A 25,444-nucleotide genomic window follows, 5' to 3' on the forward strand; every position below is an offset into this window, starting at 1 on the left:
TTAAACTCTGTGCAGATTTTAGCATTGAAGTATTTTAATGAAACCAGTTAATTTACTCAATATTTACAAAAGTAATTGATAATGCTGAATGTGTAAATGTCTTTTGTCTGCAGGACGCCAGTCAGATTGAGCTGCTGAAGGAGCTGATGGATTTACAGAAGGACATGGTGGTCATGCTGCTGTCTCTGCTGGAGGGTAAGAGCCTGAACCTTTCTTTCTGGACGTGATGCTGCAGAGTGCTTCCTGTGTTCTGAGACGACTCCTGTTCCCTCCTCAGGTAACGTGGTGAATGGGACGATTGGAAAGCAGATGGTGGACACTCTGATGGAGTCCTCCAGCAACGTGGAGATGATCCTCAAGTTCTTCGACATGTTCCTCAAACTGAAGGATCTGACGACCTCGGACAACTTCCGGGAGTACGACCCCGAGTGCAAGGGCATCATCTCCAAGAAGGACTTCCAGAGGTCCATGGAGAGCCAGAAACAGTACAGCCAGTCGGAGATCGACTTCCTGCTCTCGTGTGCCGAGGCCGATGAGAACGACATGTTTAACTACAAGGAGTTTGTGGAGCGGTTCCACGAGCCGGCCAAAGACATCGGCTTCAACGTGGCGGTGCTGCTCACCAACCTGTCGGAGCACATGCCGCACGACTCCCGACTCAACACCTTCCTGGATCTGGCGGAGAGCGTGCTCAGCTACTTTGAACCTTACCTGGGTCGCATTGAAATCATGGGCAGTGCCAAGCGCATCGAGAGGATTTACTTTGAGATCAGCGAGTCGAGCCGCGAGCAGTGGGAGAAGCCGCAGGTCAAAGAGTCCAAGCGTGAGTTCATCTTCGCCGTGGTCAACGAGGGCACGGAGAGCGAGAAGATGGAGATGTTCGTGAACTTCTGTGAGGACACCATCTTTGAGATGCAGCTGGCCTCGCAGATCTCTGAGCCGGACGTGCTGGAACAGCCTGAGGAGGAGGAAGAGGAGGAGGTGCACAGCATCCTGGACGACCAGGAGGAAGAGGAAGGAGGCGCCTTGGAGTCGGCCTCGGCCTTCAGCACCGTCTGTGGCTCCGTCAAGAAGAAGTTGGCGGACGTCCGGCAAATATTTTCTTTTAAAAACGTACGCAAGCAGCTTAAGAAAGTCAAGAAACTGAGCATCAGGGAGATCATCACGGGCTTCTTCTCCTTCTTCTGGATGCTCTTCACCGGCTCCTTCAAAGGAATCTACAGCCTCGTCTTCGGCTTCTTCCACCTCATCTGGTCCTCCATGTTCGGCGGGGGCCTGGTGGAGGGCGCCAAGAACATAAAGGTGACGGACATCCTCGGAAACATGCCTGACCCGACCCAGTTCGGTATCCACGGCGATGTGGCGGAAGGAGAGAAGGTGGAGGCCGTGGAGTCGTCGGGAAGCTCGGACTCGGCCATGGCGCCGGCAGGAGACATCGCCGAGGTGGACATGATGCTGGAGCTGCTGTCCAATCCTAAAAGAGAGGGAGGGAAACACGTGGAGCACGGCCTGGGCGACGTGTCCGAGCACGGAGCAGAAACATCCAGCACGGAGCAGAAAAAGGTTTGCAGTCAGTCATTTTCACACTGTAGATACCTGATGTTTCACCATCACTTCCACCGAGTCCCTCAGCTCATTGTAACGCTCAACGCTCTTTCTGCAGAAAGCCGCCGCCCACCCCTTCGACGCCCCCGAGAGTCAACCAGAAAAAGCAGAGTGAGTAAAACTGCCGGTACAAATAATCGTCACACGGTGCAAAAAAGAAGTGTAACATGAAATAACTGTGATGACTGATACAGCACAGAGAAGGAGGATAAGCCAAAGCAGGAGGAAGCAAAGGAGCCGGTGACGGAGGAGAAGCCAAAGACCCGATCCACTGAACCCAAGGAGGCGGGGCAGTCCTTCATGTCCACCATCATCGCCTTCCTGGTCGTCTACCTCACCAAGATGCTGGTGACACCTTTAGCTCAATTAGATTTGTTGTCATCTGGACATTGATCCGTTGATTGTGAATCTGAAATATGATTTTGTCGGTAACATAATCGTCATCAGTTTGTTCCTTTTCATCTCTTTCCAGAACCTCCTGGCTCGAAACTTCTACAACCTGCGGTTCCTGGCTCTGTTCGTGTGTTTCTCCATCAACTTCATTCTGCTCTTCTACAAGGTGAATCCGTCCGTCTGCAACAACAAGTGGATCAACTGAACAGAAAAGGAATCGACAAATACTTTGATCATTTTATTAGGTTTTTTTATGCTGAAATACCCCAAAAATTATTTTCCCTAGTTTCTCAAATGCGGGAATTTGATCCTTTTTGTTGTCGTACAAGATAATAAAATGATTATACAATTGGGGGTGTTGATTAAACAACATATTTTAAGACTTCAGCTTGTTCTGTGGGAATTTACTTCAAGTTTTCACTATTTTCTATCATATCAGACAAATTTATCAAATTAAAATGGAATTATTAATAATGATCACAATCAAATTATGGTTTGTGAGTCTTCTTCAAATTCTAGAATTGTTTTATTAGTTGTTTATATCATCCAAATGCTTTTCAGACTTACACACATAAAATACATGAGGCAACGATTCTCTTCTTTCTCCTTCTTCACAATAAATGTTCTGTTTTACTTCTGAACGGCAACAAACAACTGTAAGAAATTGGCTTCAAATTTGAATATATATTTAAAAATCAACATATATTTCTGTTCATTGCTGTGTCGTGGCAGAGGAATTACAAAAAAAAAAACTTAAAATCCCCGTCTGAACTTCTTGAATTCAACGTTCCGGTTCCGAACAACCGCAACCCTCTGCTGCTTGTTGCTCCTCAGGTCACGTCGGAACCTGAAGAAGACATCGACGACGACACCCAGTGGGCGGAGGACGAGGAGTACGACGAGAACACGCTGTTCGACATGGACGAGTTTGTGCTGCAGGAGCGGAGCGGCTACATGTTGCCCACGCTGCGCTTCCTGGCCATCTTCCACACGGTCATCTCCCTGGTCTGCCTGGTCGGGTACTACTACCTGAAGGCGGGTTTACTCATGAGTCGGCAGTTTTCCAGATGATGCCTGTGTTCGTAAGGTTGTTGTTTGTTTTTTTAATTGAACCGCTTCCTGTTGTGCGTTCAGGTTCCTCTGGTGGTGTTCAAGCGGGAGAAGGAGATCGCCCGGGAGCTGGAGTTCGACGGCCTCTTCATCACCGAGCAGCCGTCGGACGACGACATCAAGGGCCAGTGGGACCGACTGGTCATCAACACGCCGTGAGACCAAGCTCGCTTTAATATAAACCTATTATAACTGCCAAAACTGTGATCATCTGCCACATCTGAACCAGATCCTGATCCTGTTTTCCTTCTCAGGTCTTTCCCCAGCAACTACTGGGACAAGTTCATCAAGCGGAAGGTGAGTTTTCTCTCGGAGCCGACGAGGTAGAACCAGCTGATCGACCCTGTCGCCATCAAACACTATTGTAATAGTAGTATAATGGTATGCACATTTATACATGGAGTTTTAGGGCCAAGAATAATAAGTTCAAACTAAATAAAGAGGGTTTTCTTTTTTGCATATTGTGAAAACTTCTAGTTTGTTTGCTTCTGGCTGTTGCTGCAGATGTGAAATTATAGAAGCAAAAAAACTTTTTTAAACCAGTCACTTCGATTTTAGAGTGGTTCAACTCAAAAAGAAAATATTTAATTGTAACAGAATAAATGGTATTAAACGGTATTGTAATAGTAGTAATATAGTATGCACATTTATACATGGAGTAGTAGGGCCAAGCATAATAAGTTCAAATTAAATAAGAGGGTTTTCTATTTTGCATATAGTGAATAAAGTGGAACTCTCAAGATTAAAACCAAACTTTTAATGATAAATAACATATTTGTCAAAATGCCTGAAGGGGTGAAATTATTTCATACAGAATCCGTTTTAGTAATAATACAAATCTTTAAGCAGATTTAGCAGATAAAAGAAACACATTGTGCTGAAAGCTGCATCTGCTTAGAAAGATGAAACACCTCTGACTGAATTTCATTATCGACTTTATTCTCAACATTCAAACTTTATTCTCAAAAAGCCAAAGGAGATAAAACGGGGTCCTCATTCTTTCGGATTTTCTCTTATTCTCTTTTATATAATAGTCTTAATTAAACACAGAGTTTAAAATTCACACTTCTGGAGCCGACAATAGGTAGATGCAGCTGAATAAAAAGCGGTGAATGAGAACACGTGATGTAAAGATGATGAGTTTGACCTCTGCTGTTCCCTGTGTGTGTGTGTGTGTGTGTGTGTCAGGTGATCAACAAATACGGCGACATGTACGGAGCTGAACGCATCGCCGAGCTTCTGGGTCTGGACAAGAGCGCTCTGGACTTTGACCCCACGGTGGAGGCTGTGGAGAAAGAAGCCTCCCTGGTCTCCTGGTGAGAAGCCCCCCCCCCGGTTCACACGTTTCTCCTTAAAGGCCACGTTGTGTTTATATATCACATGGGGTATTTGTGGGCGGGGTTTAGAGTTATTAGAGATATTCTTTTATGTTTGCACGTCTGTAACAACTTTTTGTTTTGACAGGCTGAGCTCCATCGACACCAAGTATGAAATCTGGAAGATGGGAGTGGTTCTGACTGACAATGTAAGTTTATTCAATGTATACACAAATATTGTTGTTCTTATTATTACTTTACCAATGTCTATTTTTTGACCGTCCTCTTTACAGCAGATATTTCTTATAAAATGTGATCTTTGTAATGACGCTACTGTTGAGGGATATAACATGAACAATAAAGATATCAAATATATGAAGATTACAAATGTTATTGTGCCATTTGTGTCATAAACACAGTTTTCATTACACACAAAGCTGCAGTGAGCATGTTGTGTTGTGTTCTTGCTCCAGTTGTTCCTGTATCTCATCTGGTACGCCACCATGTCCACCCTGGGACACTTCAACAACTTCTTCTTCGCTGCTCACCTGCTGGACATCGCCATGGTCTTCAAGTCTCTGCGCACCATCCTGTCCTCAGTCACTCACAACGGGAAGCAGGCAAGTGGCTCCACCAGCAGGGGGCGCTCCAGGACAGATAGGAAACTCCTTCTCCAGCCTCGAGCAGTGTGGCAGAAAAACTTGTTTCTTAAAAGTTCATCTTTTTATCTTCTACTCAGAATTAGAAATCCTTCAAATGAGTCAAAACATTTCTAAGAATTTGAACTTTTACAAGTTAAGAAAAAAGGTGTTGAAGTTGTTTTTGACTCACACTGATTCTAAGGCCTCATTTCGCAGTCAGACACTTCTTCTCTATTAATAATCTGCATCCACTTCTGCTCAGTGACTCATACTGAACTCCAGCATAATCAAATCAAGAAACGATCCTGTGGAAAAGTGGATGGAGCCTGGAAAATAAACTCTAATCCAATAATCAGTCATGAGAAATACATTTAAATACAAATGAAACAGAATCCCAGAGACTGGATTTTTCATTTTTATTCTTCAGGGTGTTTTGTCGACCAGTGGAGTCTGGAGTGAGTCTATTGAGAGAAACTTATTTTGTGTCTAAAATGAAACTTCTAGTTTGTTTGCTTCTGGCTGTAGCTGCAGATGTGAAATTGTAGAAGCAAAAAAAATAGTTTTAACCAGTCACTTTGATTGTAGAGTGGTTCAACTCAAAAGAAACTATTTAATTGAAACAGAATAAATGGTATTAAACACTATTGTAATAGTAGTTTAATAGTATGCACATTTATACATGGAGTATTAGGCCCAAGCATAATAAGTTCAAACTAAATAATAGGGTTTTTTATTTTGCATATAGTGAATAAAGTCAAATCTCAAGATTAAAACCGAACTTTTAATGATAAATAACATCTTTGTCAAAATGCCTGAAGGGGTGAAATTATTTTATACAGAATCAGTTTTAGTAATAATACAAATCTTTAAGCACATTGAGCAGATGAAACAAACACATTGTGCTGAAAGCTGCATCTGCTTAGACTGGATTTCACTATCGACTTTATTCTCAACATTCAAACTTTATTCTCAAAAAGCCAAAGGAGATAAAACAGCGTCCTCATTCTTTCTGTTTTTCTCTAATTCTCTTTTATATAATAGTGCTAATTAAATTCAGAGTTTGAAATCCAAACATCTGGAACAGGTGACGTCCTTGGAAAGTTATTCGAGTTTGTCTCTTCAGATTCTTCAGACAAAAGAGGTTCAGACAATTCTCTCTGAGACTCTGCATATTTTAAAATTCACAATAACAAAGACACAAACTGCCGAGCGGAGCCGGGGCGACGCAGATTTCCTGCCCTGATGTGAATTTGATTTCCTGAAGGTCTCCGGAGTCACTGAATACTAATGAAAGCCGCCTGATGAAATCCTCTGTTCAGCTGAAAGAGCCTTGATAATGTTCCTGAAACACTTTCCCTGCGAAGACGCACACGTATTTATCCAGTTCAGGAAATAAAGAAACTACATCGATGGAAGAGGTTCTGTCTCACTGGGAATAAGGAAAAGGTCAAATGACATGTTTCCCAGTATGAGAGGAGGAGGAGGTGGGGAGCAAGAACTCAGAGGGTATTAAAAAGAGGAGATGAGCAGGAGAAACTGGTGTGAAGGGAAAAATTATGAAGTTTGTTTGTCTCACATTCATCGTTCATCACAAAACTGGTATTTATCAGATCAGGAAAGTGACCTCAGGCGTTTATCACTAATTGATTTGATCACTTGAGGAACTGAGTAATTCTCAAGTCTTATTATTTTCTCTGCCAAACAGGTTTTCATCTGTTTGTGTATTTATTAGTTTTTCAGGATTTCACTAAAAACTACCAAACAAATGACCATGAAACATGGATGTGTCGATGGTCGGGGAAGAACCCATAAACCATGAAATGGATCCAGGAACATTTTCATTGATTCCACAAATAATCATTTGTGGATCCTGATGAAACAGATCAGGTACATTCTGGAGACTGATTTGTACGAGTGTGTAGTTTCGTCTGGATCCAAATTTAAACCAGGATCTAGTGAATTTAGATTAGGTTTCATACCAGTGTAGTGTTTTTTTGTAAGCTGCAGTGAGAAACCTGTGATCCATGTCAGATATTAGATCCTCTCTCTCTCTCTCTCTCTTCCAGCTGATGCTGACCGTGGGTCTGCTGGCTGTGGTCGTCTATCTCTACACCGTGGTGGCCTTCAACTTCTTCAGGAAGTTCTACAACAAGAGCGAGGACGAGGACGAGCCCGACATGAAGTGTGACGACATGATGACGGTATTCTATCATCTATTATCTGATGGTCTGTGAAACATGCTCCATTAACTAGAGGAGGTGAAGTAGAGAGCATACCAGGGTTTCTAGAGGGATTTCAATTCAAGACGACGTCACCAAAACATTTCTTTTGGGAAAAAAACGTATTTTAAAGCTTGAAGGAAGTAGTGTTTAATACATTTTTACATAATTAAGACCTAATTAACCGTATTTTAACAGATTTAGATGTTCCGATTCTTATATTTAAGGCGTTTTAAGACCCCATGGAAAACCCTGACATTCCTCCACCAAAGCCCGTCAGTTGCTTTAAATTCAATCAAGCTTCACCACATTTCAAAAGATGCCAGCTCCCTAAATATGTAATTTCCTGAATTTGCTCCAAAAATTTAATGAGCTCTTTCTCCGCCCACGTCTCCACCGTCCACTGAGTTTTGTGGAAATCCAAACAGCTGTTCACCAAACAAAGAGGGAACAGGGGTGAAAAACATCAACTTTACCTACTATTAATTTACATAAAAAATGGAGAAAATTGAAAATACTTTCCTTTCTGTGAAATATAAAAACCTTTGGAGGTTGCAGCTGTTGGCAAGGACACAGGATCGGCGCTGAAAAAGATTCCTGAGGCGTCACTTTGAATGTTCGACCTTTTCAGGAGACGACTGAACAGAGAACGCTGTATTCTTCTGTCAGTGAAGTGCGGCGTGTTTCAGTGGAGACAATGGGGCCGTGGCTGCAGTCAAACCAGTCAATGTTATGTTCTCCATCTATTCACTGCCTCTGAATAGGAGACACACTGTAGAGGAACAACTCTCGGATTCAAGTTCAGTTGCTTTTCAGTCGTTTTTTCTTTTTAAAGACTTTTACACTTTACAACGTTTTCTAACAGATGATCGGTGAAGTAGACTTTCATCTTTCCCATCCTTGGTTTCCACTGATCACTTCAGCTTGAAAACATTGTGAAGTGACGCTGTGAGGCTACGTCTTTGTTTTGAAACAAGTCACTGTTGCTATGATTCCACGTTACTCCAGAACTTTCAAGCACCTGCTGCAGAGAAGTTTGAAAACTCCGCGGCTGCAGTGTGGACGGACAGAAAATAAGACTTCAGATGCATTGATGAAGTCAACAAACTTCCTTGTTAACTTTAATTTTGTCCGACAGAAGTCCAACTTTTCTACTTTTCTGCTGATTGAAATAAGGAAATGAAAGCTGCAAAACTCGTGTGACAGAAGAGGATTTTAGTTTTAAAACAAAATAGTAGTGTGGCTGTAATCAGAGTAACTTTCCCTGGTCTGTCTCCGCAGTGCTACCTGTTCCACATGTACGTGGGGGTGCGAGCGGGCGGTGGGATCGGAGACGAGCTGGAGGACCCGGCCGGAGACGCCTACGAGCTCTACCGCATCCTGTTCGACATCACCTTCTTCTTCTTCGTCATAGTCATCCTGCTCGCCATCATTCAAGGTACGACACCCTCACGTCTTCACCTCATCCAGCTGCAGCACAGGGTCGTGAGGTTTGTGTATCACAGTTGTGAGATAAACACTGATATGACGGGTCGCTCCCTCCTTCAGGTTTGATCATCGATGCCTTCGGGGAGCTGAGAGATCAGCAGGAGCAGGTGAAGGAGGACATGGAGGTGAGAAGGAGTCACTGAAGTCCTGCTGATGCACAGACGTGTGTTTAACCACCAGACGACCGTTAGAACGTCTAGGAAGCGATCTGATAAGTTACTGATAAGTAAATGTTTGAGGCTCTCGATTAAGGCTAACTAATTCAAAGAATAGTTTTTTGATTTGAGTTATCTTCATTAGAAGTGCAGTAAACACACGCCAAAAAAAACAAAGAATAGAAGGTTTGTTTGTCGCCTCTCAGACGGAGCCAGCTCTCTGTGGGACAGTCGCACACTGTTCTTCTGTGGATTTAGTCTCAGTCGTCTCCGAGTGTGTGATGTAGAGATCAGGGCTCTGTGGGGGGGAGGGGGGGGGGGGGTACTACCATCTGCTGTTCTGAAAACAGCTCTTTACGACTGCGGCTGCAGGTTTGAGCTTATCGTCCTACAGCAGAATGAATAATGAGTCTGAGACGGATCAGATAACTCCTCGTTTATCCAGATCCAAATTGTTATGGGTCACTGCTCCTCCACCTTATCACAGAGGTCCAGTTCAGACACTGGTATCAACGTCTGTCCTGAGAGATCCCATCAGCTTCAAGTTCGTCTGCTCACACCCGATATTAAAACACTTCAACGCTCAACATGCAAATTAGCACGAAAGTCACTTGTGTTCGATTTAAATTAGTTAGTGAAGAACACAGCTCTGCTACGAAAACAGATTTGACAGTTTAAGAACATTTGCTTCCTGTGGCGTCTCGTGGAATTTAACTTTATTTAACGATAGATTTTTCATTCACGTTCGTCACCTGAACGTAGCGGATGTTAACACTAGTTAACATTTAGACAAACAAATCAACAGCAATGAAAACATTTCTCCTCCTCGATGGACGTATTCAGATTATTGTTTGACCTCCATTTCTCCTTTCAGACCAAATGCTTCATCTGTGGCATCGGGAACGACTACTTTGACCGGACGCCTCACGGGTTCGAGACTCACACCTTACAAGAGCACAACCTGGCCAACTACCTGTGAGTGCAGCAACACACACACACACACACAACTACACAACCCCTCACTGGGAAAGTTGTCACTGATTCACACTTGTGTCTTCACGGTCACGTCCGCAGGTTCTTCCTGATGTACCTGATCAACAAGGACGAGACTGAACACACGGGTCAGGTACGTGACCACATCTCGTTCTGTTAGAATCCTCTCGTTTGATCAGAAAGGAAAAAGCTGCTCAGCGACTCGGGCAGCGTTTACTTGTGCAGCGTTTCTACCCACTTCATATGTTGCATAAGTTGAGTTCAGCCGGAGGAAGGAGCGCTGCGTGGGTTTACACGCTCTCTTTTGGATATCAACTTGTTATTGTCCTGCACCTGAGATTCAAGTTGTATTTTTATTTGATGTGAAGCTTCTCTTCTTATGTCACCGATCGCAGAAGGAAAGGAAGTTTACTTGAGAGGTTTTTACTCCTTTGGATCAACATCGTGTCTGTTAACCATTTAAAAAAAATCCTTTCTAGTATTTTTCAAACTATAAAACATAATCATTTAATATTTATCTTAACCCAAAAGCCGCAGCTCATCCCAGGCTCACTTCATCCTAACTACAACCTCTCAGTTCCAGTGTCTAAATCCAACCAAATATATAGAACTGGAATTAAGGAAATATCTTCAAAATCACGACTGTTTGCTGTTCTGGCTCCTAAATGGTGGAATGAGCTCCCAATCGACATCCAGACATCAGAAAGTTTACACATCTTCCGCCGCAAACTAAAAACACACCTCTTCAGACTATACCTTGAATAAAAAATTTTAAAATTTTAAAAAAAACACTAACAATTTTTGAAACTAACAATTTAGTAGCACTCAAATGGCACTTACTTATAGCATTTTGTAGTTTTGCTTTATTTTTGAAGAACTTGTACTTTCTTGATTCTTGTTGTTCTTGGTTTGTACCCTCGGGGTTGAATGCACTTATTGTAAGTCACTTTGGATAAAAGCGTCAGCTAAATGAAATGTAATGTGATGTAATCTACTTACGTTAAATGTAACTTCGTCTCTCCAATGTTTTATTCTGTAAAGTAAGTTTATGTGACGTAGCTCCGCCCTCTCCCTGCTGCAGGAGTCTTATGTGTGGAAGATGTACCAGGAGAGATGCTGGGACTTCTTCCCGACTGGAGACTGCTTCCGTAAACAATACGAGGACCAGTTGGGTTAGCGAGGTGGGCGACGACGCCCTACCCCCCCCCCCCACCCGTCTCTACTTTCCTTCCACCTGAAAGAGACAATGAAATCGACCTCACCCTGTTGACAGAACCTGAACACTCTCTCTGCTGCCACGGTGTCGGAAAAACACATTAATCATGTTCAGTTTAAAACCTTTAAAAACCTAAAAAAATAAGTACGAATTCTAACGAGCGAGTGGACATTTGTGCATCCGAGTCCTTTTTTTCTGTCACCTGCCACGATACCTCTTTTATGCAAAGTCATCTCTTGATTCTGACTCACATTGCCTTCTCACCTGTTCAACCCCACGACCTGCGGCACCAGCTGTTGTGTTGTTTGAAACAAGTGGAGGGTCACAGCATGACGACTGAATGTCTGAATATCCAGATTTTCTAGATCGACGCCCGGACGTTAGTGTCACTTGTCGAACCACCCGAGTGGATGTGTGCTGCTGCTGCTATTGATCCAGATGAAACGAGCGATCTGCCTTTCACAGCTGGTTCACGTCTGTCTGAGGACCAGATGAACCCGGTTCCTCCAGGAGCGGAGACGACTTCACTTTAGTTGATTTATCACGAGCCGACGTGCCTTAAGACTCAACTATGCACCAAAAAAAAATCTAAAGAAAAACTATTTTTCTTCCCTCCTGACACAAGCGGCGCTCTTAGTTCTTTGGATTAGTTACAAAGCAGATTTTGCTCGTGTTAGTTTTGTGGCTTTTAACTAAAAAAGAAAAAAAAACCAGAAACATTTGTTGTATAAAATCTAGATGACCCTTTGTGTACATGTTGCTTAGTTTGGTTTTGTTCCTAAGCTGTGGCGTCCTGCCTGCCTGCACTTCTTTCCACAGTAGAAGAACCCCACAACAAGAGGAAAACGGAGAAAACAAAACCTTGTTCAGGGATTTATTGACGACAAGATGGTTGACTGCTATTGTATGGCCATTTGTATGTATGTAGACGCTTTGGTAAGCTGCATTTATTTAAACAAGGGGGAGGAAATGAATCCTAATAAATGAATTGACGCAATAAACCAGACGTGTTGTCCGTGACCTGTTCTGTGTCCGTCTCTCCTGTGGTGTGAAACTTTCGCAGTCTCACGAGGAACAGAGAATTCTTTCCACGAAGCATGAAGTGCGGCGGGATCACGGTGACACGCTCGAGACGTTCTGTACCGTCTCTGAACATATAGTGTCTCACTCAGCCGCAGGAACCAGACGAGGGAGTTATGAGAATCGTCTTTTAGCACGAGAACTTCTGCTCGTTGTTGATTTTTACAAAGTCCAGTTTCCTTTCCCGGATCCGTGGGGGTCAGGAGATCATGCTGTCGAGCCAGTCCTCCAGGTCCTCCTCCGTCATGTCCTGCTTGGCGGAGGACGACTTCGGAGGTGTGACATCTTTCACCTCCTCCATCTTCTCCTCTGTAGCCTCCTTCGTCACCTCACACGCTGTGAATCAAAACAAGAGAAGATGTTTGACTCAAAGTTGTTAAATCCAAAGACTGATTCTGGTTCATTTAACCTGTTAAGCAGCACCGGCTCACGGGCGGGCCGGTGCTGCCGATGAGCCTCAAACATTGTTATTTTCAGAACTGCCTCGTACCGCTAGATACTGATGCAACGTATCATTAGAAAGCTAAGATTCTTCCGATTCGACTGATGTAAACCATTTCAAGATCCGATCACCACAGCCGGTACAATTAACGTCTCAGTCAAGACACTAACACATAAAAACCAATCACAAGGTCGACGTCACTCACCTAAGAAGCATCATATTAATCCACAGATCGATAACATTCCAACTAAAACAGTCTTGGTACAAAGGTCCAGACGATCCAATCCAGTAACATAATCAGTCCAAAACACACTATTACATCAAAGAATAGCCACAGTCAGCTGTTGCGTAATCTCAGCGCAGCCAGCATCAAGATGTAAACAACATGAAAGATGTTTATTTTTATAAATTTTAAACCATATGACCGGTTTTGCCTCCTTTATATAAAAGTATGATTTTGAGTGTAAAAGTAGCCTTTTTAGCCTAGTTGGTTACCATAGTTCCAAATGGCCTTTGTGGAAAACGCCTAGACATGCCCTTAGGAAAAGATCTGTGAAATATTAATTTTCTGTGGTATTGTTATCAAATTTGAACCACGGCTAGTCAAGGCTTCATGCTCGGGTCCCAGTGTGTTTTCCAGCTCATAAGTCCCAGCTAGAGTCATCTGCAGGCATCTGTCTAACAAAAAATATTCAGGCGGAAATAAAAACCTTCTACTTCACTGTGTTCCAACTGCTATTACTCAATGTCAGTAGCACTTGGGGGGGGGGGAAAGTTCAGAACGTTACCTTTCAAAGAGATCAATTTACTTTCGGTACTCCTCAGACAGGCATTTTAGGCGAATCTCACCCGCTGCTTAACAGGCTACAGCTAAAGTATTAAGTTTTCTGAAATGTTCTTATTAAAGTGAGATCAGACGATTTGTTTACATCAACGTTCATCTTCAAAATGCAAAAGAAGTTAGAATTCTTGAGAAAATTGAAGGCAAAGTTGCTGAGTTACTTTTTTACTAGTCTGGTCACTGCTACATCAACAAATAGAGTCATCCTATAAAACTAGAGGTCTGGTGCTTTGTGTGAAACGGTTCCCTGGAAAGGAGTCAAATTCCCAGCCAGATATATTGTCCCAGTCGGCCCCTGTGGACCGATTTGCCTGCAGCTCTATTTCTGCCACATCTATAAATTCACAGACACAAGGAGAACACCCTCACCTTCCTCTGGTCCTGCACTCTCCTCCTCTCTGGCGCCGACAGACTCGTCCCCCGGCGCTGGTTTTAAGCCGAGCAGCTCGTCCAGCTCTTCGTCTCCATCGTCCTCTGGGTCTGTGGACTCTGGAACCTTCTGGTTGGTGCTGGGAGCTTTTAAAGCTGCGGCCGCCGGAGTGACCGTGGTCGTTTTGGACGTTTCCTGTTTGGGTGCGAGGTTCATGGAGGGAAGCTCCACTGGAGTCAACACCTGAAACATCAGGAACAAAAGAAACTGAACATCAAAGTAGAATTTACCCAGAATCAAAAGTTTCTAATCTATTTTATCAAATAATATCTACGTTATCAAAGCAATTGAATCGTTATAATATTTAGCAACTGCACCATCCAAACATTTAATCCATCAGATAAATATATTTTATTTTTAAAGTTGTGTTTAAGAACAGAAAGAAAGTGACATGCTGCTTGTCTTTAAACCTGGACAGAGGAGGAATATAAATAACAACCCATCACCAGCCCACTGAACACTGACCTCCCGAGTTTTCTCATTTTCAAAGTTCAGCCCGAAATTTATGTAAAAGGACAAAGGTCTCATTCTCCACTCAGGACTTATTTCTGCAAATGCTTGTCTCAAACTTTATGTGCAGCCGTACAAGAGAGCTGAACCGTTCAGATTCTAGAGGATGAGTAGGGTGAGACAGGGTGAAGGAGCTTCAGCTCAGCAGGAGACTCGGTCACACGTCGTACCTGAACCAGCTCAGCCTCCAGGTTGAGTCTCTGATGAAGAGGAAGCTGCTGAAGACTGTGAGCGAGAGCAGGGAGATCCACAAACTCTGAGGACATCTGCAGAGACGACGACAAAAACACACACACACACACACACACACACAACCGTAAGACTCAACACTGGACTTTCATCAGGAACATGGAATCAAAACAACTGCAATGAGATAATTTCACTTATTTAAATCTAAATGACTTTATTCTAACGTGAGGTTTAATGAAAATGTGAAAACGTGTTTTTGAAACCCTGAGGTAACGTGTTAAACGTGTGTAGATGTTTAAAGCAGCAGTTACACTTTGTGTGTGTGTGTGTGTACTTGTACATAAGGAACGAAACAAGAAATAGCCAGAGGTCAGAAACCGTTATATAATCTGACTGTGTTTGTTTCACTGCTTAAATCCAAAGATACACACCAGTCCTGAAATTCACAAGAGCATTGACCATCACAGCATCTTTGTGTTCTGTATCATGTTCTTTGAATAATGAAGTTGTTGTGTGTTCTTAAAAAGACACAATGCTGAGTAGTAAACATGTAAACTTCAGTTATTGAAATGTGCCAAATTCAGCCATGCAAGCTTGTTGTCATTTGTAATAATGCTATTTAAATGTTTTTGCAGATGACCTCATGAAGTGCTAAGATATTTCAGAGAATGAATAAAGTCTTTAGAGATCATCCTCTGACTTTAACAGACGTCTGCAGAAAATGTTACGTCGATCCACTTTGGATCAAACAACCAGCCGACCAGCACATCGTTGCATTAGCTCTCTGCTTTCACGTTATTTCAATCCAGACGTAGAATTTGCTTGAGGAATCCATATCTCATAAAGTGTGTTAAATCATTGGGAGACAAAGAAACCATGCACAGTGCTGCGGATGGAGCAGAGTATAGATTTACCTGACCGGCTGTTAATGAGTCCATCTCCCAGTCTTTTTCCTCCAAAAGCCGGAATTGAGTGAAGGAATCCCCTGAGAGAGACACAGAGACAAGAGTTAGATTCTCGCTGCAGCGGTCAGCTCCCTGCAGGACTGTTAGGAACCACAAGCAAATCAAAACAGCTCTGATCCTCTTCACAATTCATTTCTCTCGGCCCGAGCGGCATCGATCCGGCTCATGAGGCCTAAACGTGTGCGGCGCAGCATTAAGCCGTTGTTTCTCCGGTCGATAGCTTTGTGTAAACTGTGGATCAGAGAGTTGAAGCAGCGCCGACATGTGACTCTGCTTCCACAACATCAGCCGGCTGAGGGCTCTCGAAACCGCACAGACGCCGAGGCGGTTTTGTTAATGAGCACAAACAGCAGCCGACAGGTGACGACTGAAGCTGCCAACGCTGCCTCGGAGCTGTCGGCTGGTTTGTTTGCCGAGCAGATGAGAAAACTGCTCAGATGAGAAGTCGGGGTTCTGCGACGGAAAGGATCAAAACACAACGTTCATAACAAACGCACAACAAGGACGCAGAGTGCGGTGTGAAGCAGCACTCGGGTCCCTGTGTGGACGAGGGTTTCTCCACCACTTAACAGCTTGAATGTTTTGAGAAGTGGAAAAGAAAAAGTATTTTCCAACATGGAGGCTAAAGGTTCCTAAATATTATCAGATGTCAGTAATGTCATAAAAAAATATAAACGGAAACATATGGGAACTGTTGGGTTTCTCTTATGTGTTCATAAGGATGTATGTATACTTTTTTTCACTGAATATATACATTTCTATATCAAGTTCTATTTATTTGTTTTTTTATTTACATTTATTTATAGTAACGTTAACAGTTAAACTTGAAGATATCGAAACTCAATTATCATTCTTTTTCATTAGAGTTTGATGGCTACAGCTTAGGAATTAACTGGTGAATTAAAAAATTTGAATCGATTTTTACGAAGATGAATACTGAGTCTGATCATCAAACAGTTGATAAATACACATGTCAGTGCCCTCTAGTGGACAAACTACATGATGGAGACCAACTGAGAAAGACAGACAATATGGTCAATGTACTGGTCTGTCGCTAAACTAACAAACGTCTGAAAATGCATCTAAAAATATATTTTTTTAATAAATTAACCATAAATAATAATTATTAAACAAAAGTGAGATTGTGGATTTTCTTAACAAACTCAAAAAGACGAAAATCGGATCAACTAGTGAAAGTAAATAGTTAAAACTATTCAAGCAGCTTCTTTCTGCTCCGACTTTACCAGGAAAAAAAGCCCAGAACAAGACAAGGTTGAATAAAAAGAATCCATCTGAGATAAAGAAGGTGAATCAGTTGTAGCGGTGGTGGGGGGGGTGCGGACGTGTTTAATAGGTGGAGTGAGACCCACGTCAGGTCGGTCTGCCACACACAGCTGGCCGGTCAGTGGGAGATCTGACAGACGAGCTGCAGTCACTCGCTGTTCCTCCGCCCTGAGCATCGGATGGGAGGAACTCGGCCTTTCACACGGGACACTCCACAGCATCTGCAGTTGTCCTTGATTGCTTGGCTGTACGGGAAGTGAGGGGGGTCAAAAGGGAGAAGCTGCGGGAGGGCCATTTGTCTGCAGGTCGAGTCCCTGCTGTCAAACAGGCAGAGGAAATATGATTTATGAATAGGGGCATTATGGAGGTTACAATGGACGGACGGGAGGAGGGAATGGGCATGTCAGCTTTAAGTGACGGCTGAGGGGGGGGGGGGAGCCGGGTGTCTTATCGGGGAGATTGTCTCCGTCTCACCATCACAGGAAACGATCAGGACACATAAAACCAGGATTTGGCGAGACGGGGAAATCGGTAAAACAAATCTCAAAGTAAATTCACAGCTGCTGGTATCGTGAGCAGATCTCATATCGGTTGCTAACGGAACCTTTCATTCACGAAGCCCAGGAAACATGAGGCCGGCTCTGAAAGGACAGAAGTGATCCACGGACGACGGATCAGCGGTTCAGATAAACACGCTGAGGCCGAAACACAAAGCAGCTGCCGCCATGTGCTGCTCAAATCATGATGTACACTGATAAAGGCAATATTCCATCATTCATATAAGCTGATAAGCAATCGTTCTGAAAATCAATAAAGCAAAAAAAGCCACAATGACGTTTCCGGGATCTTAAAATGTGACACTTGATTGATTCCTAAGATGTTGTTATGAAACCCTCACGACTAATTTCTTTTGATTGAAGCTTTATATTTTACAGTTTATCATAAATAATAATAAACAAAAAGAAAACACAGAGAGGAACTCAGAAGAGCTAACCCTCTCATAAATATCAGTCCCTTAAACATGCAGGATTTTTTCCATCATGAAAAATCCAATGTTTGTATAATGCTAATAACTAACAGACAAAAAAACTCCATTAAAACATAACCTCCATGAAAAAGTTAAGAAATGTAGAAAATATTAATGCATATCAATTTATTTTCATATTGGCCAATATCGGCTGATACCGATCTGTCCGTGGAAGTCTCATATCGGCCAATTTAAAATCAATTAACTTGCCAAGTTCTGAAACTCTGGCAAATATCATCTAACTGGCACGAGTTTTTTAAGGATATTTTAACAGTCCAAGGGTGGGATTTTGTGTAGAATTTCTGATAATTCTCAAATTTCTCTGTCAGTATCGGCTTCAAAACTCCAGCTCTTCCTGGACACTTTCTCATTTAGGTGGTAATTTGCGAATGGTGACGAACAGCGTGAAAACCTGTATAATAATGTCATGGATGAAATGAGCACTCCGGTGTTAATGGAACAGCTCCGGGGATCCCGTGTGTGGCTTCCCCCGGGCTCCTCTCTCTTCCTTGTTGCTCACTCTCTAGAATTGACGGCTCTCTGTCTAAAGGTAATGAGAAATCTGCCTTGAGGAGAAATTACCCCTGAAAAGTGGCTGCAGTCAAACACCCCGGCCTCTCACTCCTCTCGTTTTCACTCTGTTTCCGTCTCCTGCTCCTCTCTGGTTAATATCTTCCCAGACTCTAATCCTCCTCTTCATCCTCCTCCTCCTCCTCCTCCTCCTCTTGTCTCCTCCAGTCGATCTCCAGCACACAGAACTGCTGACACCTGTGAACTGCCTCCCTCCTACACCTCAGAGCCTGGTGTCATCCTGATCCGTGTCCGTGGAAATACCATCCCGGGTAGTTCGGAGGCGCTGACACAACCATGGCAACGGCTGCCAGCGAGGATGAGGGAAACGTCTGTCGAACCTCCACAAGACGGAACGAGAGAGAGAGAGAGCGAGAGAGGGCAGGAGGAGCGGAGAGTGCGAGCAGGAGAGACACGTCCAAACACATCCGAGACTTAAATCCCCGGCCTGCTCTTGGCTGAGGCTGTTCTAACATCTACAGAGAACGGGGCCATGTGGCTTCTCGTGTGGATCTGAATCCATCTGTGCATAAGACGCTCGGCCACATAAACACTTGTGCTTCAGCCGTGTTCATTCCTTGGCTCGGCTGATGCTGGTCGAGCCAATTCGCCTACTGACAGATTTTCAATCCGTCGATTGACAGGAAGTTATTGATCTTTGTCTGACCCGACCAATATATCGAGTGGCTGATAATATCTGCCAATACGAGGCTTTCACAGACGTATCAGTATCAGTATTTACGTTCAAAGCAATTAGACATGACACACAATTTGTTTATATATATATTCAAATGCAAACTTTACTCCCCACAATCAAATGTTTGAATATCGAAGAAAAACTGATGGCTCTGATATTCATCAGATTAAGATCTGACAAAAAGATGCATTTATAATTAATTCAAGTTCATTTGGTTGTGTTGGTTTCTTTTTATAGTTATTTAGATTTATGGTTAGATGATGACATTTCAAACAATTGTATTTGCTGATTTTATGTATCGGGTCATAAAGCTCTAGTCTTGGTTATTCTTAATATTACAAAACTGATTCAGATCCCAAGATAAAGTTATGATCTGCCTTGTTTTTACCACATTTACAGTCGGAAACTGCAAGTATTCAATTTATAGTGACAGAAAATCTGAAAATCCAATCTAAAATCTAAGGAACTCAAATCGATTGTACGTCTGGAACGTTTCCTGTCGTGTGCAGGAATTCAGTTAAAGTAACTTTGATAAAAACCGCCTCCGAACTCGAGCGTACACAACTGATTTAAGATCAGTCGGTGGTTTAAAGTGCGTCAGTGGCCGTTGGCTTCCACAGTGAATAAACAGCGCATTACTCATGCTGCGTGCTAAGTGGCTCGGCTGGCATTGTGTAACTTCTGTATAATGTGGTATCCTGTCTCTTGACATCTTGCTGGCTGAACCCTTTATTAACAAACGCGGCTCTTCGCTTGCTGCGCTGAGCTGAGCTATCTATGGCTCTCTGATGCCGAGTCGGGCTCTCATCTCTTTCTATCTGGGATGTGTTGTGCGCTCTCACCGGCCTCTCTGTTCCCGCTCTGCTCTTTTCCTGCTGCACTCGACTCCACTCTGCTCTCGCCGCTGCTCATCTTCACCCTCCTCTCCTCTGTCCTGCCGTGCGAGACCGAGCAGCTCCGTCCCCGAGTGAGGACGGAGATAAGAAACTCTGGGTCTGCGTCGCCTCGCTAGTTCTATTCACTAGGTTCTATTTTTTATTCTCGACACATTTTTGGATAAATCAATGAATTTTCCTATTTCCTTAGTTTCAAATTGATAAAAGTTCACCCAAAACTTTTCCATCAAATTTTGCAGGCAATTACACGAAAACAAATTATTTTCCCTCAAGGTGAATTTCACTGCAGCTACAACAATATTCTGGTTTAGTTGTTGTAGATGAGGTTTGGTATTTTACAGTTTAAGAACAAACCTTATTATAAATGACTGAAGATAAAACACAACCAAATAATATAGAACTTTAAGGGAAAAGTGTAAATATAAATATTTATATATCGTTTATGCTGTAAATTAAAAGGTGGCACATTTTAAACATAAACACTGATATCGGTCGATATTGGCAAAGTGCTAAATCAGTGGTGCTCTACAAATCACAATAAATATGATATATATAAATAAGATGTAGTGTTGTGTACCTGCGTGTGTGTCCACCCTGGACATCTCTCATCCTGTTTTCCACAGCATGACGCTGTTACCCTGTGTGTTGCGGTGCAGACAGAGACACACTCCACCAGCATCACAGACGCACACCCTTGTTGACTGGGCCACACCTTCAGTACACACAGCTCACCACACACTCTGTGGTGTGGACCGAGCTTCTCCTTCTTCCCCGGAGCAGCGAGCGGATCAGTCTGCTCAGTCTCCACTAACGCCTGCGGTGAAATGTTGATATTTTAAGTGACTGGAAGACGAAAACACACATTCCCCACTACCTCTTCCTCCTCCGTTTCCCAGTTGAGTAATGGTGACCAGTGATCGATGACTTCTCTCTTAAACCAGCTGTCGTGGCGGATCCTCTCTTGATAAGAGGGAGCCGGCCTCATAGAAAACTAAAGAGCACTTGAGTGTTATTACAATCGTGACAAATCCCATCTGATAGGTGTTCGGTGGCGCTAACTGCGGGGGCAGGATGGAAAACGGAAGAAAAAACGCAGAGGGAAAGAAAAGAGAGAGAAGGATTGAGGGAAGATGGAAGGATTGAGGCAGGGAAGGGAACTGTAGCTCTGTGACTTGATCGTCTTCCTGCAGTTCCTCAGCGTGCTCCTTGTCACGCCTTTTTAGCCAAACCAATTAGCCCAACACGCCACAGCACTGAAACCCACTACGCGTCGATAAATCACTGTCTGCGCTAATTGCAATTAAAATCCCAAGCAAACCAGGCGAGACAATAAAGACGGCTGAAGCTATTTACGCTTAACTTTTAATGGTGATTGTGCGCCACTGTGTTTGTGTCAAGAGTCGTATCTGAAGAACTCCAACCCACTCGAGGCCCCGTCCTCATCAGACATGTGTTCTACCCGTGTGCAGCTTGTTTGGAGGTAAGAGGCTGCACCTCTCCCTCGTCCTGCCTGGGATTTAATCAATCATATTCAAACATCTAATATTGACGTTCACTGTAATTGGCCCTGTGCAAGACGCTGTTAGTGAACAGCAGCTGCTGTTTTTCATGTGGTTTTTTTGTTTTATGAAATGAGGGACGGCTGTGGTCGGCAGTGTCAGATAGAAAGATGTGGTTTCACTGAATCATTCCTCTAATGAACAAGAATATTTCACTGCATTTCACCTCAAATGTAAACATATTTTCTGCATCGCTCGTTCTGTAAAATGAAGGTTTTCATATTATTGCATATCCTCAAACTGATACCGACTGTGAAACGCTCATATCAGCTCATTCTGTCACATTACCGATAAATTGGTCAGGCTCTAATAAATATGAATTTATAATCATATTATTCATGTTGCCACCACAGCCCGGCAGTTTCTTGTATTGCTATGTGAAGTGAAGAGGTTGTAATGGTCGGTGTCTTTATTCAGTAATATTTTTTGTTTATATAGTTGAACTGAATCGCATACACTCAGTTAATTAGTTAGAAGATATGTCAGAATAACGTCATAAACAGGCAAAACAGAATAAAGCCTCTGAAAGGATCAAACAGATAAATCATCATCTCTCTGAAGCAGAAACTGAACATTACAACCTGCATGAAAATACAATATTATTGCATAAGACTTACAAAACTGATAATGAAATAAATAACCAAAACAGCATCTTCCTCCCCTGGAGATGTCTGGTCTTCATGTCTGCTGCATCAGAAGCACTGGGAGGAGTAGCCTCACTCCCGATTGGGTCGGGCAGCCGCTCGACGTTAAAACAAACCTGACACGACAGCAGTGACAAGTAAATTAAGAAATAATTAGACACAGCACAAACTGACGCGTGTGACACAGTAAACAGGACTGACTGGCTGAGAGGACTCACCAAACACCCACCCCACCCCCCCCCGTGTGCAACAGGGGGCTGAGTGGGCGGACCACGAAACACAATTTCTGAGTTTTTAATTCTTTTTCACACTAAACTCGGCCAATTACCTTCGCCCAGCAGGTAGAGTTTCATCTAGATCTGTAAACGGGAAAACGAAAAAAAGAGTGAACGGATCACGACAAAACCAGTTTATTTTAAATTTGATATATATTTTGGCCCATAAATTGGCATTGGAAATGTTTCCCAGTGAGAGCATCTGCGGCAGAAATCTTTTCATAGAACAAGGTCTGACGGCGTCCAGCTCTCGCACTAACAGAGACATGACAGGGAGAATAAACATCTGACTAATCAGGTGAGAGCGGGACGGAGCTTCAGCCTCACATGTTTCCTCCTGACACAGGTTCCTGTGGCTGGAACGAGCACCAGTCCGAGAGTGCTGGGACATCTGGGTCCCTCATTAAAAAGACGCGAGGAGCCTGGGCTATTACATAAGCCTGGTAGATGAGTAAAGAGCTAATATTGATCAACGCGCTGCTAAAAAAAAGAGGTCAATGTGTTAAGCGAGTGGCTTACACATCGGTAACATTCGCTGCTTCAGCTGAACGATTGTCCTGAGACATTGATAAACTTGTGATCAATACGATGGGATGTATGTGAATTTGTGAAATACGAGGAAACGTTTCTCACAGGCAAAGTATTACCAGTGTTTTTCTGTGTCTTTTCAAAGAGGCACTCAAAAGGCCACAGGAAGATGAGAACAACGCACCCACTGCCGGCTAAATAAAGACGTGCGGGTCGTCTTGAATAAGCACCAAACTGCCAGGATGCATGAACGTTTCAATCCTTTGAACACATGAGCGAGTGAAATGTGACAAGACACGGCAGGAAAAATCCAAACAACGTATCCACAGCGCTTGATTTATTCCCTCCAGATATCCCAAGTTCCTCTGTTCTGGTGGTAAAGTCATCAGAAGACGCTCATAACTGTCTGAGTGAATCATGATAACACACACAGGCCACCTGCACGTTGTAAAGACACACTTACACAAACACAGCACACAGAGACTCACTCCCGGTGGCTACACAAAGACAACTTTATGAGTTATTTCCACTGGCAAAACAGCCACTGTAGTGGATGTGTGCCCAAGCCCTTCAGACCTCTGGTGTGTTCTGGCCTTAATTGGGACTCTAGCAATTATTTTCAGTATCAGTTAATCTGTTAATTAACTTCCCAGAGTTCAGAGTCATGTCTTCAAACAGCTCGTTTGGCCCAAACAACCGTCTAAAACCTCAAGATAGTGGATTTACAGTCAGCTGAATCTGGAAAGGTCCGAAAATTCTCACATTTTTTAGGGCTACAACCTAAGTTTTTTGGTAATTTTGCTTCAAAAGCAATGTACAGATTATTGAATTCTTATTTATGTGATATTCTGTCAGTATGAGACCATGTACTATGATCACGATGCTGGATCGTGATCTTGCTGGCTGCTGACCAGAGACTATGATTGCAGCAGGACTGCTTGACATATAGTATTAAAGTTATCCTTCAAATATGTTTACCCTCATCGATGCTGCTAATAATCTTTAATCCTGATGATGTTTTCTTACACTTGACATCTATTGCACTTGTGTCCGTCCTGGGAGACGGATCCTCACATGTGGCTCTCTGAGGTTTCTACATATTTTTACCTGTTAAAAGAGTTTTTAGTAGTTTGTCCTGACTCTTGCTGAGGGTTAAGGACAGAGGATGTCTCACCATGTTAAAGCCCTATGAGACGAATTGTGATTTGTGAATGTGGGCTATACAAATAAAATTTGATTGATTGATTGATTGATGTACATCCACGAGATTAAATAGATAAATGCTATAAACCAACTATTCTTGTAAATTCTCAAAAGATGAACATATGCACCGAGCAGAGCAATTAGAAAGTAGTCAGTGCTCTGCGGGGGGGTGACACAGTCTCTGATTAAAAACATTCAAATTACTTTTTAACCCAGCATGTAAGAAAACAAATTCAAATTTAGAGCAACACTTATCTGCTAAAAAACACACATTGTCAAGCACAACAAAATGGACTTGGCTCAGCGTCTGCAGAACGACAACACCACATTCTCTGGCACATTTCAGTACACAACCAAAACTAGATGGATGCTCGCAGAGAGCAAACCTCCGCCAAGACCAAGTCTCTATCTCGCAATGTTAGAGAAACTGAAGAAAATAATCTCAATCCGCACAGAAATGTAATGGGTTTCTGTGCAATTGTTCCAACAAGTTTTGGGGCAATTTGTTTAGTGGTTTTACTCTAATCCTGCTGAAAAATGAAGAAACAAGCGGACAGGAGCATAAACATAACGTCCTCGGTGGAAATATATAAAGACATGTTCTGTTGTTGTACATTTTTGTACTGCACCAACTTCTTACTTGTACCAATATACAGCATTTATGAAAAACTACTTTCAGGGAATAAAATTAGACCCTTGACCTCAGAGCATTACACATTTCAGACAAGAGACAAATCACTCAACAAAATTGTGCTAAACACTGGAAGAAAATCTTGCAATGAGTGGTTTTACGAATTTTGGCCCAAACTGTTTGACTGTAATTCTGCAATCAAAGAAAATAAAACCCAACAATTTTGGGACGGATCCAGCTTCTAGCAAATGACAGAGAGAAAATCAACAACAGGAGTGGATGTGAGCGGCTGGCCAACTGTTTCACAAACAAATATTGATACTTATTGTAAGTCGCTTTGGATAAAAGCATCAGCTAAATGAAATGTAATATTGACTCAGTCACTCACAGGTGCCATTTGAAGACGATACCTACAGGATGTAAATTAAGAGTTTTAAAATCTTTTCAACCCTGATGTGGAATAGATTTTGAGTCAGTGAAGCATCAGATGCATCAGTGTGTTTCATGAGCTAAAGACAGGTTTATCTACACATCACA

The 25,444-nt window shown here is 42.9% G+C and overlaps 2 protein-coding genes across 2 annotated transcripts in view; one reads left to right on the forward strand and one right to left on the reverse strand.

Annotated features, from left to right (window-relative positions):
- LOC133024835 (ryanodine receptor 3-like) overlaps positions 1-11,097 on the forward strand; it is a 93,419-nt gene extending 82,322 nt beyond the window's left edge. Inside the window, exons 90-106 of the mRNA XM_061091999.1 lie at positions 114-195; positions 278-1,563; positions 1,664-1,716; positions 1,800-1,953; positions 2,078-2,164; positions 2,833-3,033; positions 3,133-3,263; positions 3,363-3,405; positions 4,297-4,424; positions 4,573-4,633; positions 4,898-5,044; positions 7,132-7,266; positions 8,566-8,722; positions 8,833-8,897; positions 9,802-9,902; positions 10,002-10,053; positions 11,002-11,097. Coding sequence (XP_060947982.1) covers positions 114-195; positions 278-1,563; positions 1,664-1,716; positions 1,800-1,953; positions 2,078-2,164; positions 2,833-3,033; positions 3,133-3,263; positions 3,363-3,405; positions 4,297-4,424; positions 4,573-4,633; positions 4,898-5,044; positions 7,132-7,266; positions 8,566-8,722; positions 8,833-8,897; positions 9,802-9,902; positions 10,002-10,053; positions 11,002-11,097 — 2,979 coding nt within the window. The remainder of the gene's footprint in view (positions 1-113; positions 196-277; positions 1,564-1,663; positions 1,717-1,799; positions 1,954-2,077; positions 2,165-2,832; positions 3,034-3,132; positions 3,264-3,362; positions 3,406-4,296; positions 4,425-4,572; positions 4,634-4,897; positions 5,045-7,131; positions 7,267-8,565; positions 8,723-8,832; positions 8,898-9,801; positions 9,903-10,001; positions 10,054-11,001) is intronic.
- Positions 11,098-12,009: 912 nt separating this feature from the next.
- Positions 12,010-25,444, reverse strand: part of aven (apoptosis, caspase activation inhibitor) — a 28,935-nt gene continuing 15,500 nt past the window's right edge. Inside the window, exons 3-6 of the mRNA XM_061091742.1 lie at positions 15,543-15,613; positions 14,610-14,705; positions 13,869-14,112; positions 12,010-12,552 (exon numbers count right to left, since the gene is read on the reverse strand). Of these exons, the coding sequence (XP_060947725.1) occupies positions 12,416-12,552; positions 13,869-14,112; positions 14,610-14,705; positions 15,543-15,613 (548 nt within the window). The 3' untranslated portion in view covers positions 12,010-12,415. The remainder of the gene's footprint in view (positions 12,553-13,868; positions 14,113-14,609; positions 14,706-15,542; positions 15,614-25,444) is intronic.

The sequence above is a fragment of the Limanda limanda genome, chromosome 18, assembly GCF_963576545.1.
Source record: "Limanda limanda chromosome 18, fLimLim1.1, whole genome shotgun sequence".
NCBI lineage: Eukaryota > Metazoa > Chordata > Actinopteri > Pleuronectiformes > Pleuronectidae > Limanda > Limanda limanda.